Source organism: Camarhynchus parvulus, chromosome 21 (assembly GCF_901933205.1).
Source record: "Camarhynchus parvulus chromosome 21, STF_HiC, whole genome shotgun sequence".
NCBI lineage: Eukaryota > Metazoa > Chordata > Aves > Passeriformes > Thraupidae > Camarhynchus > Camarhynchus parvulus.
Window position 1 is genome coordinate 415,686 of NC_044591.1, and position 16,474 is coordinate 432,159.

The following is a 16,474-nucleotide window of genomic DNA, read 5'->3' on the forward strand; positions in this document are numbered from 1 at the left end:
GTGTTGCAATCAGGGCAGGGGCTCTGTTCTACCTCAGCTCCTGTGTCCTCCCTGCCTTGGCTTTACCTTCCTTTTGGCACTAACATTTGGAGAGGTTTAGGTGGATATTGGAGAAAACTCCTTCATGGGAAGGGTGGTCAGGCACTGGCAGAGGATACTTGGGGCAGTGCTGGAGTCCCCATCCCTGGAAGTGTCCAGGTGTGGATGTGGCACCTGGGGACATGATCAGTGGTCACCTTGGTGCTACTGGTTGATGGTTGAACTCAGCGATCTTAAAGATCTTCTCCAACCTCAACAATCCATTATTCTGTGCTGCCCAAAGCTGTCATTAACCAGTGTGAGGATCAGATGCCTGTTGATGAGGGGGGCTCAGGTACAGCTTGCCCCAGTCCTTGTGCAGTGATTGATGGTTGTTTCTGTCCCCCCAGTATCGTCACAGTGGCCCCCCATACGTCGGGCCACCACAGCAATATCCTGTGCAGCCACCAGGACCAGGACCCTTCTACCCAGGCCCAGGTCCTGGAGAATTCCCCAATGCCTATGGTGAGTTCTGCTTGGAGACTGCTTACAGTCTGTTCTTGCTGTGTTTTTCTGTTGTCAAGCTGAAGATTTATAATAACAAGCTGGATTAGCATTTGTTTGAACTTCAAATAGCTGCTAAATTTGGTGGTGTCACAGCTCTGATTATTCACTCCTGAAAAATCCCAGAGTGTTGTTTGTGTGAGTGTGTCAGGAAGGGCTGCAGCTGCCCAGGATCACCTGTGACCAGCAGTGGGGCTGGTTGTTAATCCCTGCTCAATCATTATTATTTGTTCAGGTGTTGTGGATACATTTGGCAGTCCTGGTTTTCACTGTGCCATGCCTGGCATTGCCAGTTAACAGCAGTTAACAGTTCTTATCCCAGTTTTTCTTGTTGGGTGTGTGCTGGGGGATAAGAACAAACCATGTGGGTTTTTCCCTGGATTGATGCTGCAAAGATAATTTAGTCCAGGGAAAGAGTCTGTAACCCCTGCAGAGGCCAAAACTTGGCCTTTTCATGCATTTGGTCACTCACTGCTCCCTGCCCACTCACATTCTGCAGCCTGTTGGGGGCAGAGATATTCTCAGACTCCCATGGGAATTCTCTGTTGGAGTTTTGGAGCCTTGGGGTGACTGATTCCCCTTCCAGGCTGACCAGTAACAGCCCTGCTCCCTTGGCAGAATTGCAGTTTGCTCTTCACACACAGAGATCCCTTTGGAGGGAGAGAAAAACCCAGTAGCTTCCCTGAGAAAGGTCTCTTATTTCTCCTCTTTTCCTTCTCTTATTTATCTGATCTGTGTGGAACTCATAGGAATTATTGAAAGGTTGTCATGAAGCCCTTGAACCTGGTACTGCAATTTCAGAATAGGAGAGAGGGTAATTACAGGGCAGCTACTTCCTGGTGGTTGATCCTAGAGAAAATAGAAGAAATATTGTAATGGTTCTTCAAATCTGATCCACTAGATGAGGAAATTGCCCAGTATTCCTCATTTTTTGTGCTGTTACAGTTCTGCTTTCTTACTTCCTGCTTGCTTGGTGCCATTTATCTGTCTTCACTCCTGTAATTAGGAAAAGGTTCATTTCCAGCTCCTTTCCTCTCCTGGAAGCACCTGGGTTTTTGCAGAAAATCTTGGAATCTTTCAGTCCCAGCTTTAGGTTGCTGCAGCTGTGGAGCATCAGTGGATGAAACCAGAGCTCTCTGTCCTGCAGAGTTTTCCAGGCAGGGAAGGTTTCAGCAGGGATTTGCCTGTACTTACCCACCTCTCCCTCCTGTCACTCCCTTGCTGTTTATAGGGAATGCTCAGGTGCTGCCAGGTTTGGGGAGCAGCTAAATCTGCAGTCCAGGCATGGATAATGCTGCTGGCAGTGCCTTTTCCATCAAGCACAGGACCTGTAGCCAGTGTGGCTGCTGGACATCAAAATCATTGCAGCTGGGCAACACCTAAAGAAGGTGGTGAGGGAAAATACAGAGACAAAACTTGGGAAGATGGACAGTGCAGTTTTATAACTCAGTTTTGCAGTTTATCATTCTCTGGTGTCAGGGAGTTTCTGTACAGCACAGGGAAAGACCTTGAAGTGATCAGTGGGTAGGAGAGAGAATAAATTTGGGTGCTGAAGAACTGGAAAGGATCAAAGGCAGAGAGCAGAGCAGGGAGTGTGGCACTGGCAAATGCACTTGGCTTGTCACAGAAGCTGTTTCTTCCCAGCAGTTACTTTTTTCAGGATTTGGGTTTTAAGAATACTTTTCATAAAGGGAGAGTGGTTCCCTGAGTTCTGCTGGAGCTGCATCTCCAGCAGGGATCACATTGCAGGTGATGTGGTTTGATCTGGTTTCTAGGAGGCTGCCAGTGAAGGGAATTCACACCTTGCAGGATCCCAGGCTCCTCCTGTTCCCTCACCTTACTCAGGCTCTGCTTGGACACCTGCTCATCAGCAGGGTTTATGGAATCATCAAATCCCAGGATGGTTTGGCTTGGAAGGACCTTAAATCCCATCCAGTCCCACCCCCTGCCATGGCCAGGGACAGCTTCCTCTATCCCAGGCTGCTCCAAACCCTGCCCAGCTTGGCCTTGGACACTTCCAGGGATCCAGGGGCAGCCACAGCTGCTCTGGGCAATAATTTTTGATTCCCAGCCTGCAGAGATGCAGATAGAGACTTTGAGGCCAGATCTGAAGTGGCTCTGCTGACCCTGGCATTCAAACTGAGACATTTCTTGAGTGATCCAACCCACCCAGGAGTGTCACTTTGAGCTCCTTGATGCCATGCAGTGCTCCCTGCTTGCACAGGAACAGTTCCCTCTCTGAGGATGCAGACAGGGAGCCTGCTCTGAGCTGGGCTTTCCAGCTCTCAGCAGGAGGAATGCATCCTTGGAGTTACAAATCAGGCTGTGCTGGGCTGGTTTAATTTGCTTTCTTGGATTTCACCCTTTGCCTGAGATCCAGAGACCTCCTGGTTGGGTTACAGGCACAATCCAGATTTTCATACCCAGTTAGAGGTTAGTTCAGCTGAAGAATAGATCAGATTGTGCCAGAGGCAAGTGCAAGCGCTCAGTTCATCCAGCATCCATGCCTGGAAGGGAGAACACCCAGCAGCACCTTACACATTCCCCTGACACCTGATCCATGGGCAGGAGGCAGCTCTTCTCTGCCACCCTGATCTCTGGCGTGGTCTTAAAGCACTTGGTTATTCACTGAGCCACTCTCATTCTACTGAGGAAACCATAATGAACCACACTGGCTGCTAGGAATGTGACCAGCACTGTGGTGTAATTCTGCACTCATCACCGTGGTCGTGTTTTTTGTGTGTTGCAGCATGAGAGGAACATTGCTCATAATTAAATTTTCTGGTTGTGCTTCCAAATAGGTTGCAGTTGACCTCACAAATTGTTTGTATTGGTTAGACTGAATTTCTGTACAAAGGCAGAAAACCCCTGATAAACCAGCAGCAAATCCAGCAGAAAACCTTCCTACTTGTCAGGCAGAGGAGCCCAGGGATGCTCTTGCAGTGCCTCTGTGGTGTCCACAGCCTCTCAGACATGGATGATGTACGTGGCCAATTTGGGGACATGGAAATCAAATAAGAAATGGTGCCTGAATCTGTTGTCTTGATGGAGCATCAGCTTCTGTTCAGTGGCGGTGGAGCCGAGCAAACCCAGCCCTCCCAGAGGGATGCTGGAATTTGTGGCCAGCTGCACCTCTGGCTTTGGTTGTGTGTCCTGAGCTGACCTTGTCCCTCTGCTTTGTGTCCTTGCTGCCCCAGGAACGCCCTTCTACCCCAGCCAGCCCGTGTACCAGTCTGCACCCATCATTGTGCCTACGCAGCAGCAGCAGCCGCCGCCTGCCAAGAGAGAGAAGAAAACGGTGAGTGGGGCACTCAGCCCTGGGGGGGAGCTGCCAGGACATGAATAATGTTCTTTACCTTCACTGGAGGCCCTGGCACAGGGTGCCCAGAGCAGCTCTGGCTGCCCCTGGATCCCTGGAAGTGTCCAAGGCCAGGCTGCACATTGGGGATTGGAGCAGCCTGGGGCAGTGGAAGATGTTCCTGCCCATGCTCTAAGAGCTTTAAGGTCTCTCCCACCCCAAACCAATCATTTTGTGATTCCCAAAGAGATTAAGTGTATTTAAACATTGCACTATGCTGTTTTCCATTTTTCTATGGGTGCTGTCCACTCTGAGCTTGTGACATCTCAGCCAGTCAAAAAGGAAAATAATTTTGTTTATTGAAAAAGCAGCATGGTCTCCCCAAGCCTGCAGTCCTCATCTGTGCTCCTAAAAAGCCAGGTGGGAATGAGTGAACTCAGCAGTTTGGGAGAATGTTTGGAATTGGTTCAAAGTGACAAATCAGAAATTATTGAATATTATGCCTTGAAAAAGGTGGAAAACCAGGAGGTCATGGATGTATTTGCAGGCTTGAAAGAACCTGACCACGTTATCAAAGTGGATATGGGTTTGGAGAGCACATTCCCTCTCTTTCTAGTTCATTGAGGGGAATCTGAGAGAGGCAGATGAATGGAATTTAAACCCATCTACAGGCAGGGAACAGTGGAGGTGTGTGGGGTGAATGTGAGGTTTAACCAGGAAAAGATGATGTGGGCTTGAACTTGTGAATGAATCGTTTGTAAAGGACTGAAAAGGAAATTACAGCAGTGTTTGTGTGAGAGTGTTTTGGAAACATTAAAAGAACAGTTTCCTGGGGGTAGAAAAGAATAAAAGGACTTAGACATGTCTCAAAATGCAGAATATTTGCATCTTTGGAGTTTTGAGGGTGATCTGGGGTGACACTTGGTTTGGGAGACCGGAAGAACTGAACAATGTGTGAGCTGTGCCTGCAGGAAAGGCCTTTTTGGTGGCTGCTCTCAGCAGCTTTTTTGTCACCTCTTCAGTCCCCAGGAGTCTCTTTTCAGCATCCCAAACACGACATGCCCAGATCCCTGATGCCATTGAAATGCAGAGCTGATCAGACACGCTCAGCTGGGATTAAGGCAGTTCCATGCCAGCCAGGCTGAGTTCTTTGAGGCAGAAAAGGGATTTTAAATGCCCAAGATGCTTCTCTCTGAATGTGCTGTTTCAGTTTGGTAATTGGTGTTGCAACTGGAGAAATGAGAAAAATTAAATGCATTAATGTGCACATGCCCACATCCACCATGAATTGAGTATTTGAGTACTACAAATTTCCCTTGCAGGCAGGGAAATCTTATTTCTAATACCATTGACTCTCTCTTAGGTGGAGGAGAGGGCCAACTCTCAGGTCCTTGTTGCTGTAGTTAATGAAATATTTTACCAAAAAAAAATTTTTGCTAAAATAATACATTTATCCTTCTTTTATCTATAATAAGAGAAGCCCAGACTCAACACCCTGAGTGCAGTGTGTGTGTTTGTGTGTTCACAAACAGAGTGAAGCCACCATTCACCAAACTGAGTTTGACAAGTCACAAAGCCCTTCTGCAGATTTTATAGCCCAGAATCCCAGAAGGGCTTGGAAGGACCTGCAGGACCATTCCCACCCCCTGCCATGGGATAATTAATTAAAGGGTGGTTTCCAGCAGAACCCCTGCCCTGGGAGGGGTGATGGCGTTTCTTGGTTTGCTTGGAGTTGTTTGCTTGGATTTCTGCATGGAATTAATCTCAAGTTCAGCCAAGAGCTTTGGAGAAGGTGGGCAGGTACACAGAATTCTGTCTTTAGAGTTATCAGATTCTACTGGAGATGAAAAGCTGTTTCACATTATCCCAGACACGCTGGCTCTTCCCCCTGGTCAGGGACATGGATTGGCTCAAGTGTCAGTTGAGGATTCAGTGAATGTTCTGGAGTGGTTTATTTTGGAAAATATTTTTTTTCCCATTTTGGTGCTGTGAAGAGACTCAAAAATCCCATTCCTTTCCTAAATGCTGCAGAGTTCTAAGGACTTGAGTTTGTTCTTTCAGTTTCCCTTTCCTCCACTCAGTGTTTTTGTTTGATTCCCTCTGTTTTGGTGGAACTTGGGACTCATTTGCTTTCCCCCTTTCCCAGAAGTGGGCTGGCAAGGTCAGGGAGTTTCCTGTCAGGGTAAAAACAGCCTTTTCTCCATTCTTGCCCTTTCCACTACTGAGCAAGCTTAGCTTGTACCTAAACTGTCTCCCAGTTGTTCTCAGTTGCAGGAAACTCACGTTCCAGCAGCAGAGCCTGTATTTTGCATTACAGGGTGCACATATTTAGACTGAACTTGGTGTGGTTGATGATTCAATTAGATTTTGATTAAATTAGGTGTTGATGAAGGGATGACATGCCATGCATTCCAAGGCACATCCCAGTGTTGCTGCTGAGCACCAGCTCATCCCAGAGCATCTCCTGCTGGCTGTGGTGGGAGCTTGTGCTGCCCTCGCTGCTCTCCACCAGGACAGCAGTGACAGGAACACTTGTGGGAATTATTCCTTTGTTCTTATTGCAATTCTTTCAATCCTGCAGATCCGAATCCGGGATCCAAACCAGGGAGGCAAAGACATAACAGAAGAAATCATGTCTGGAGGGGGCAGCAGGAACCCCACCCCCCCCATCGTCAGACCCACCTCCACCCCGACTCCACCTCAGGTAGGGAAGGGCTCTGCTCCTCCCCTGGGCCCTCTGCCTTGCTGTGCCCCTCCCTCACACCTCCAGCCACACCTCTGACCATCCCAGAGACCTGGATGCTCCCAAATAATCAATGTTCTTCAGCCATGATGTTTTCTCAAGTTGGGTCATTCTTAGCAGTCCATAGCTTGTTGATGTGGAGTCCCAGTGCTGCTGTACTTTCCCCTCCCTGATTTTCTATCAGCAGTAGATTTTCAGAGCTTTTTAGTGTTAAAGGAGGAGCCAAAATATCTGTGGGAAAGGAGGTGTCTTTGTGCACCTGAGGAAAGTCCATGTCACACAGTGATTGATTACAGACCTCCAATTGCATCTCTGTTCTTTCTGCCTTTGTGCAGCTGTTTTAGAGTCACCAGAAGATCTGGAGCTCAGGAATTTTCTCACAGAACTGTAATAAGTTATCACACATTTGTTCTCTGGGTGTTCAAACTTAACCACCCATTTTGCTGGTGAGAGAAAAATTATAAATATTCCAAATCATTTTCTGTAGATCTTAAATCCCTTCTTGTCATACACCTTTGAGTCTGATCCCTTTAACTCCCTGGTTAGAGGTCAGGAAGGTTCTCCAGCTGAAGGCTGGGCTGTGGAGCAGAGCTGGTGCTGGGATGTGATTTCTTCTTCTTCCACCTTCTTCCCTGGTCGATGTCACCAGCTTTTGGCAGTTTTTAAGGTGAAACTGATTTTCCTGAGCTCAAACCTTCCTTTCCTCTCTGTGTGGGAGTAGATTTTCTGCTGAAAGTCCTGTGCAGGAGCACAGCCCTGTCTGGGAGCACTGTGCTGGAGTGGGAGCTGGGGATTCCAGGGAGATGTAACTGAGGTGAAGTGAGAGACATCCCTGGAGATCCCTCCCTGGGACCAGCAGGGTTTCAGCTTTCCCAGCTCAGCCCAGTCCTTGTGTCTCTGGAGGCACCACCTTGTGCTTTGTCACTGGTTTTCTCCTCTGCTCCCCACCCAGGACAAGCAGCAGCAAGGCACCAGGTAAACTTCTTTCCATCGGAGATGCCAAACATGGGAATCTTGGTGAGATCATCTCCCCATTTCTTCTTCCTACCCAACCTTCCCCATTGGAAGTGGGAAGAGTTGGAGCCAGCCAGGATTTCCCGTGGTATTCCTGCACAGTGCAGTGAATCCAGGCACTTACCTGATCATTCTTACATTCTGAAATCTATTTTAAGGCACTACAATTAAGTCAAACAGAAGGAAATAAATGTGTTTCAAGAGGAGGTTACTAGGCCTGAATTCTGATCAGCTGTAATTTAGATGCAGAGCACAGCAGTGATGTCCAATCATCTCCTTCAAGGTATGCAAATATTCCATTGTTTAATATCCAGCCTTCCTTTTGATTAGGTGCTTAGAACCACTTTTGGTAATCACAGAAGAGCTCTGAAATTGGACTCACCAGAATAAGTTCATTAGTGTAACATAACTGAAAATTTAAGCCCACTTAAGCCAGGAAATTCAACATTATTGTCCCAACAGCTTCTCTAAATCAAGTCTTGGGAGCCCATTTAATATCTTGGGTGAAATTAAATAGTGCCTTAATAACTGTGCTCAGGAATTGCACTGCTGGGGGTGGTACTGTTTTGAACAGGCTCCAGTCAGTAAATTCTCAATATTCAGCCATAACTTTGGAGATGCTCCTGACTTAGAGCAGCTCCTGGGACAGTGCAGGGGGAGCAGAGCTGCTGTTGTTTGTACAACCCCCTGGACAAAACCCTGCTCACCCCAAATCCTGCTGACCTCCCTGGACCAAACCCTGCTCACCCAAACCCTGCTCACCCAAACCTTGCTCACCCCAAACCTTGCTCACCCCCTGGATCAAACACTTCTCACCCCAAACCCTGCTCCCCCTGAACCAAACCCTGCTCACCCCAAATCCTGCTCACCCCAAACCCTGCTCCCCCCAACCAAACCCTGCTCACCCCAAATCCTGCTCACCCCAAACCCTGCTCACCCAAACCCTGCTCACCCCAAATCCTGCTCACGCCAAACCCTGCTCCCCCCTGAACCAAACCCTGCTCACCCCAAATCCTGCTCACCCCAAACCCTGCTCACCCAAACCCTGCTCACCCCAAATCCTGCTCACGCCAAACCCTGCTCACCCCCTGAACCAAACCCTGCTCACCCCAAATCCTGCTCACCCCAAATCCTGCTGACCCCTGAACCAAACCCTGCCCACCAGGGTGCTCATGGAGATTTCACTGCCTGAGCACTCAAAATGTGAATGTGCAGCCTCAGGGTTTGACAAGGCAGCATCAAAGTGACTCCCAGCCCAATGAGATTTTTAGAATTATAGCAAATTCTAATAAAACTGCTTTGTCTGAATCTGCTATCTCATGATTTAAATGGCACAAACGCAGAGGAAGAAACATCCTCAGGAAGTGCTGGAGACCACTCCCTGTCCCAAATTCTGCATTTGAAAAAGAAACCCTTTTGTAATAATAGTTTCCAAATTTTTTCTTTAGATTTGAATTACTCTATTAACAGACTCAAATAAACCAAAAGTTAGCTAACACAAGCCCAAAGCACCCTCTTCTCTCAGTAGACTAAGTGCTGAACATCAAAAAATTGTTGCAACTGTGCTTAACATCAAAAAGTTACTGGAATTGTGCAGAAGATGAGCATTGCTGCCAGGATGAGCTGCGTGGTTTGAGCCCCTTCCTGTACCTTTTACTGACCAAAAAGTTCTTTAGGTGGAGTTTCCCAGTGCCTCTGCAGTGTATTTTAATTGGTTTTGTGCAAGTGCTTTAAAGCTCCTGCAAGAGAAGCTGGAGGTACATGGAGATATGATTTATCCATTTCTAGCCAGACACTATTTTCACTCTGGTTTTTGCTGGGAAGAGAAAGAAAACCCAGGGCCAGAATCTGATTATGGTGTTGCCTCAGCATTGGCTTCCACAGAAGATCACTTTTTAAAGAGTGACTGCTCTTATTTTCCTGGCCAAATTCTTCCAAGTCTCAGTGAGTTTGTCAGAGTTGTGTCTGCTCAGTGTCCAGGGGTAAAATAACCCAGAGCAACCCTTGGAGCATCATAAATCGGGGGAGCAATTTTCAGTGGGATTTTTTGCATAAAAACTCTCTAAATGCTCCATTTTGCAGCTGCAAGGCTCAGTGCATAAGGACCATTTATTCATTTGGAATATCATTCCTACAAAATAAATGCTTTCCACATTTCTTAAGGAAATACTTCTCCTGACCCAAGAAGTTTCAGGCCTCACAGGTTTCTTCTTCACTGCTCTGCTTAGGTTGGTTCTTATCACAGTTTCCTTTCTCCACACTGATTTCATCCATAAATTTTCTTATAAAAGGAAAGTCCTGATCACTGAGGGTGAGGGGAAAATGTTCTTGAAACCTGCTCATTTGTAAAGCTGGGTTTTCTTTGGCTTCTTCCCTTTGGCTGGAGGCTGGGCTGCAGTTCTTCATTCATTCTCCAGTCAATCTGTCAGGCTCATTCCTGAAAGAGGAGCAATCCCAAAGAAAACTTCAACCCTTCACCCCCACTTAAATCTTCATTCTTATTTTTCCAGATGTGCTTTTTCCTGGTCTTCCTGAAATGGTGAAAAATAATGTCTTGGAGAGATTTCCCTCTACCCTGCACTGTTCAGATGCAATAGGCAAAAAGCTGGAGGTGGGAGGAAAAAACAGAGTCCCAGGAAGAGAAGCAGGTTGCCCCAGAGCATTTCCTTTTATAGGGCAAGAAGTTTTGCATGGATTTCTGAGAGCCTGTCTGCATTCAGGGGCGATTAAAAAGTCCTTTTCCTGTAGCTGTGCAGAGAAGTTCATGGATGTGGAACTGGGTGAGAGCAGGGAGCTGCCTGGCTTTCCACTTGGGATTAGGAAATTAAAATTTAGCCCCATTTTCTTCTGTGCCTGGTCCCCAGTGTGTATTTAAAGGGATTTTGTGACCAGCTGCCTTGCCCTGTCTGTGGTCACTCCAGCAGCTGCCTCACCTTTGAGTCTGGGGCACAAACTTGGTCTTCCTTAAATTCTGAGACTAAATACAAAGGATTTTAGCAAACTTCCTGGAGCACAGGTGAGTGTTTGATGGGAGATCATTGAAATATGTGTGTCTACCACAGGCTGGGGCTCCTTCAGTTCTTTGCAGGCCTTTTGGATTTATTCTTCCATACAGAAATCCCAGTCCATGTTCTTTGGGAATCTGCTCCTCCTGCTCTCGCTCAGATTGCTGCCCAGCTGGTTTTATTCTCCCCTTGCCCTGCAGGTCCCACCCCCAGGCTGCTTGCAGGGGCTGCTGGGGGATGTTTTTCATCCCAGCACTGCCAGGCTGGGATGATTTTCCCCCTGGGATCAGGAGTGCTGTGTGTGCAGACACATCTGTCCACTGTTCATCCTGTCCTGCACACATCAGCCATGATAAGTACACAGAGGAGTGAATCAATAGATCTGAATCTCTCAGGGGGTTGAAATAATGGAGCAGTGGAGAAAGGAGTCAAGTCCCAAAGGTGAACTGAAGTCACAGAGGGATGCAGGATCCCTGGTGTGTGTCTTGCATGGAGGAGCTCCTGGAGAGGTGTTGGGAGGGCAGAGCACATTGACACCAGTGCTGTGCTGTCCCTTCCTTGCTGTTCTTAGCAGGGAGCATCTCCTTCCCCTTTTCCTGCTGCCTTTCCCTCCCTTTCCCATGAACTTTTTGGATTTATCCAATTGACCTGTGTACCTTTTCTCTTATTTTTTCTCTTTGTTCTCCCCACCTTTGGTTTCTCCTCTCCATCCCCCCCTGGCTCACCTGTCCCTTGCCTTTGCTGCCTGTTTTGTGTTCCCAGGCTCATGGTGTTGTCCCTGTCCCCCAGCAGGTGCCCAGCCAGGTCCCTGAGCCCGTTCCCACAGCGTTGGGAGCCCTGGAGAGCTCCCACCCCTCCGGCAGCACCACAGCCCCCGCCTCCAAACAAGGTCAGTTCATGGAGATTTCCTCCCTCACTATTTTCAATCATTTATTTTTTCCCCCTCCTTTCTTGTTTTAGTTGGAATATTTTTGGCAGGGAGACCAGCAGGCAGCAGAAATAGGAGGGGAGGAACGTCTCTTCCTCCAGTGGAACATTTTAAGTGTGTTGCTAAGGCAATTAATTGGAATTTGCTAATGTGGAACTGGTTAAAAATAATTGTCTTCAATCTTCTGTGTCCTAAATGTTGTCTCAGAGCACACAGAAGGAAGAAACTCCTCTCACCCAAGTGCCATCCTCCAGAACCCAGCGTGTTGTCAGGGAAACGCTTTAGCCAGAGAGGCTTTGGATCATTTGGATAATTAGCCACAGCAGTGGCACGGATCCAGAGGATCATATGGCTTCCCCAGAGCTGCCTGTGTGTCCAGTCCTGTAGGAATGGGCAACATTAACTAAGAAAAAAACCCATTCGTGTGCCAAGTGCCTCATAAAGCCCATAGCAGATTTTGCTGACTTTGGTAAAAATGGCACAGATGGAAAGAGTTTCTGAAAATTCCATTTCCTTGGACAAGGCTCTCAGGCACAGGATGGGATCCTTGGGGTCCCTGCACAGGGCCAAGTGTTGGACTCCATGATCCCAATGGGTCCCTGCCAGCTCAGGATATCCCATAATATACATTGGAAGGGAGATTTTTTAAGCTGTTCAAGGAAATTGTCCCAGGAAGGGACAGAGCAGGCCCAGGCTGTTCCCACACTGGAATTTGCAGCCATTGGAAGCTGCAGTTCCTGATGTGTGGCAGCAGGATGGCAGAGCTGCCACCACTGTCCTCTTCCCAGTGTCACCCATGGCATCACAGCCACCCGGGCTCTGCTGGAGCAGCACGTGCAGGGATGACATGGGGTGCTGGGATTTTTATTTCTGAATATCCAGAGTATCATGGGGTGCTGGGATTTTTATTTCTGAGTATCCAGAGTATCATGGGGTGCTGGGATTTTTATATATAAGTATCCAGAGTATCATGGAGTGCTGGGATTTTTATTTCAAGGTGTCCAGAGTATCATGGAGTGCTGGGATTTTTATTTCAAAGCATCCAGAGTATCATGGGGTGCTGGGATTTTTATTTCAGAGTATCCAGAGTATCATGGAGTGCTGAGATTTTTATTTCAGAGCATCCAGAGTATCATGGAGTGCTGGGATTTTTATTTCAGGGTATCATGGAGTGCTGGGATTTTTATTTCAAGAGTATCCAGAGTATCATGGAGAGCTGGGATTTTTATTTCAGAGTATCCAGAGTATCAGGGAGTGCTGGGATTTTTATTTCAGAGTATCATGGAGTGCTGGGATTTTTATATCAAAGTATCCAGAGTATCATGGGGTGCTGGGATTTTTATTTCAGAGTATCATGGGGTGCTGGGATTTTTATTTCAGAGTCACAGAATCACCAAAGTTGGAAAAGCCTTCCCAGATCTTGGAGTCCAACCCAGCACTGCTGTGTTCAGTACTAACCATGTCCCAGGTGTCACATCCACGTATTTTTTTAACACTTTCAGGGATAGTGACTCCACCACTGCCCAGGTCAGTGCCTGGCCACCCTTTCCATGAAGGCATTTTCCTAAAATCCAACCTGAACCACGCCTGGCACAACCTGAGGCCATTTCCTCTTGTCCTGTTGAATATTCCCTGGGAGAGGTTTGCTAGAGGAAAACCAAGCCCCAGAGGAGCACAGCCCTAGAAAAGGGGACAAACCAACATTTCTGGTGCTACAGATGCCCTGATCCCAGCACTGTCCCTGCTGGGAAGCCAAGGATGGTGTCCCTGGAGCTGCTCTTACAGCCACAGTGTGGACATCAGGGTCTCCCTCTTCCAGTGCTGTGCCTCTAAACTGCTGCAGTGCCTATAAATTGGTTGTAAAAGATTGAAAAAGGACCTTTTGGGGCTGGGCTGACCCCATCTCTCACTTACAGGCAGTCTGTGGCTCTGTCAGGATGTTGGTGCAAACGTTCAATGTCCCCAGTGTCACCTGAACAAGGCATGGGTGGCTCTGATGTCCTTTGGCTCGGCTGAGGCTGCGCTGCCCGAGCTCCCCTGCCTGGTTGGTGCTGCCCAGCTCTGGCACAGCTGCTCTTTCTGTCCCTGTCCCCTCTGCCAACATTTCCCAGTCCCTCTTGCTGCCAGGGACATCCTCTGAGCACACCATGTGGTCACCTGGTGGCACTGGTGACAGCTGAGGTGCCTCTGCCCTGGGGACAGAGCTGGGGCTGAGCTGTAAAGCCATGGAGTCACATCTCCTGCCAGAAGGGTCCTGTCAGGATCACCAAGTCCAACCCCCTGCTTCTCACAGGACCACCCACCCCTAAATCATATGACCAGGAGCTCCTGGAACTGTGGTCTCTGAAAATCCAGCACTTTCCGTCACAGTATTTCATCTCTGTATATGAAAATGTGGGTTGCCACATTCGGGTCTCATCCCTCTTCTCTCTCTCTTTAACTTAATCCCTTTGTAGGCAGCTGTGAGTAAACTGGAAGTAAGTGTGTTTGCTTAGTTACACAGCTCTGACAGTGCTGGTTTAAACATAAAGCAGGGCTTGACTGGGGTTTAACACTGAGGGGCTGAGCTTCCCTGTGTTTATCTCTGTTCCATCCCAGAAAGAGTCAAACATTTGTTCCAGTCCAAAAATTGCTAAAGAGCACATTTATGTAAGCACTGCAGGGAAAGCCCTGGAATAACACCCGGCCATGGCTGGGGGGGCAGAGCAGTGTAGGGGTTGGTGTCAGTAATTAACAGAGCCCGTTAATAATATTTTAACTGAACTAATGACTTTTGGGGGGCACATCTGTTCAGAAATACATGCCATGGTATCAAAATGATGTTTCACTTTGATGTTGGGGGATTTTTGCTTCCAAACCAAAAGCAGTGACAGAGAGGGCTGCATGGCTGAAGTGCTCATTCAAACCAGTGCTGTTGTTTCTCCCAAGTCCCCTCTGCCCTGTCCATCCTCATACTGGATCTCCTCATGCCCTTCCTCTCCTGTGCCCTCCTGTGTTGGCAGCTGTTGAAGTTTGGAATCAGGCTTTCATTGTGATTCTGTCACAGCCAGGGCTGCTTGTGCAGCTGTCTCTAACAGTGAGCAGCATCTGGCAGCATCTGGCTGGTGTGCTGGGCTCAGGGTCAGGATCAGGGTCAGGATCAAAGCTGTGTGCTGTGCCAGCAGACCAGGACCTGCATTCCCTGCTGGCTTGGTCTGCAACTCATTCCCGAGGCTGGATTTGGGATTGCCTTATTTAAATCTGTGGTTGGGTTCTTTTAAAGACAAGCCTTTGGCATTTTGCAGAATCCCAGATTGGTTTGGGTTGGAGGGACCTTAAAGGTCCTTCCATTCTGACCCCACTGCCATGGCAGGGACACTTCCAGTGGACCAGGTGTAGGAATTGTTACTATTATACATTGAAGAATCACCTTGTTTAGGTGCAAGTTCTGTTCCTGGAGATGCCCCTGGTGTGTCCATACCAGCCAGGCTGACAGAGGGGAGGATGCTGCTGCAGAATCCAGGTCAGGCCAGTGGCTGCAGGCCAGGCTGGTGCAGGAGCTGCAGTGGGATAGAACTGCATGGAATCAGAGCTGCCCACATTTTTTCCACTGGCAGAGGTTCAAGGGGATGTTTGGAGTAGTATTGTCTTCTATTTAAACCTCTTTCCAAATCTTGCAATGTATCAGACATGGAGAATGTACAACATGGTTTGTGGAAAACAGATGAATGTCAGACCCTGGAGTCTGGAAAGCTCCAAAGCCCATGTGCTGACACTGAGTCAGTCCTGGTGCCACCTCGTGAGTGTTTGCATCAGGACAAAAGATGGAAAAATGGCAGAGAGCCCAGCAGTTATTGTCAGATAAACACCACAGAGCAGGAACAAATTCCTGTATCCAGTAAACTCTTCCTTGTGCACTGCCCTGGCCAGTCTGTGCCACTGGGACCACCCAACAGCCCAACAGTGGCTCTTCCATGAAGCAGGCAGGGGGATCTGTCCCACTAGGTATGTGAAAGAATCTTTAAGGAAAAATAATTTTGCAAAAATTGTAATTTATCAGGAAATTAAAAAAAAATCTCTTGATATTTCCCCTGGAACAGCCAGCACTTCCTGTAAATACTTTCTAAATATAACATGAGGAATGATCTCAGCGTATTTAGGAAGAAGGATTTGATCCAGTTGGGATGAATTGTGTTGATTTTTGTTTCCCCTCCCCAACTGTGAATTGTTCACGTGACTCTCTGTAACAGTTGGCAGGGCTGAGTCCTCCTCTGTCAGGACTTGGAGATTTCTTCTCTGGGATGGGGGTTCAAGTTCAGATTTGCTTCTCATTAGCCAAATCTGCTCCTCATTCTCTGAAATCCCTCCTCAAATCACTTTCCTCTGGGATTTTGCACGCACAACCTGTATCCATGACAAGAACATTGGCCAGACAAGGTGTGGTTTGAAGGAAGGGATTTAAACCTCTGGTTTCAAATGCAGCTGTGGATTTGTGCTGGTTTTATCTCCCAGTGTTATTTCCTTAACATTTCAAATGCATTTGGTTGGTTTTTTTTTTTTTGAGCATTCTCCTTTGACTCGGGGAGAGAATATCCAGGCAGTTGTTTACAGCGAGCTGTAAATGTCAGGAATGCTCCTGGAGTTCCTGCAAAGGATGTTCCAGAAATCAGAGGTGACGTGTTTTCTTTCTCCAAACCACTTCCTGCCTCCTTTTTCTTCCACGGAGCCTCCAGAATCAAAATCAGCTGTTGGGATACTTTTTCCCATCTCTTTCCTCACTTGTCATCCTCCTCCAAAGCCACGTCCCTGGGTGCCTCATTAGGTTGATAAACTACTGCTTTGGCCATGGGCCTCTGGAATGCTGCTGGGGCTGCTGACGGCTGCAGGCAGAGCTCACTTTTGCTCCAGCTATTCCTAAAGGTGGG

The 16,474-nt window shown here is 47.8% G+C and overlaps 1 protein-coding gene across 1 annotated transcript in view; it reads left to right on the forward strand.

Annotated features, from left to right (window-relative positions):
* EIF4G3 (eukaryotic translation initiation factor 4 gamma 3) overlaps positions 1-16,474 on the forward strand; it is a 146,586-nt gene that overhangs the window by 82,429 nt on the left and 47,683 nt on the right. The window contains 4 exon segments of the mRNA XM_030963703.1: positions 429-543; positions 3,780-3,880; positions 6,462-6,584; positions 11,435-11,531. Of these exon segments, the coding sequence (XP_030819563.1) occupies positions 429-543; positions 3,780-3,880; positions 6,462-6,584; positions 11,435-11,531 (436 nt within the window).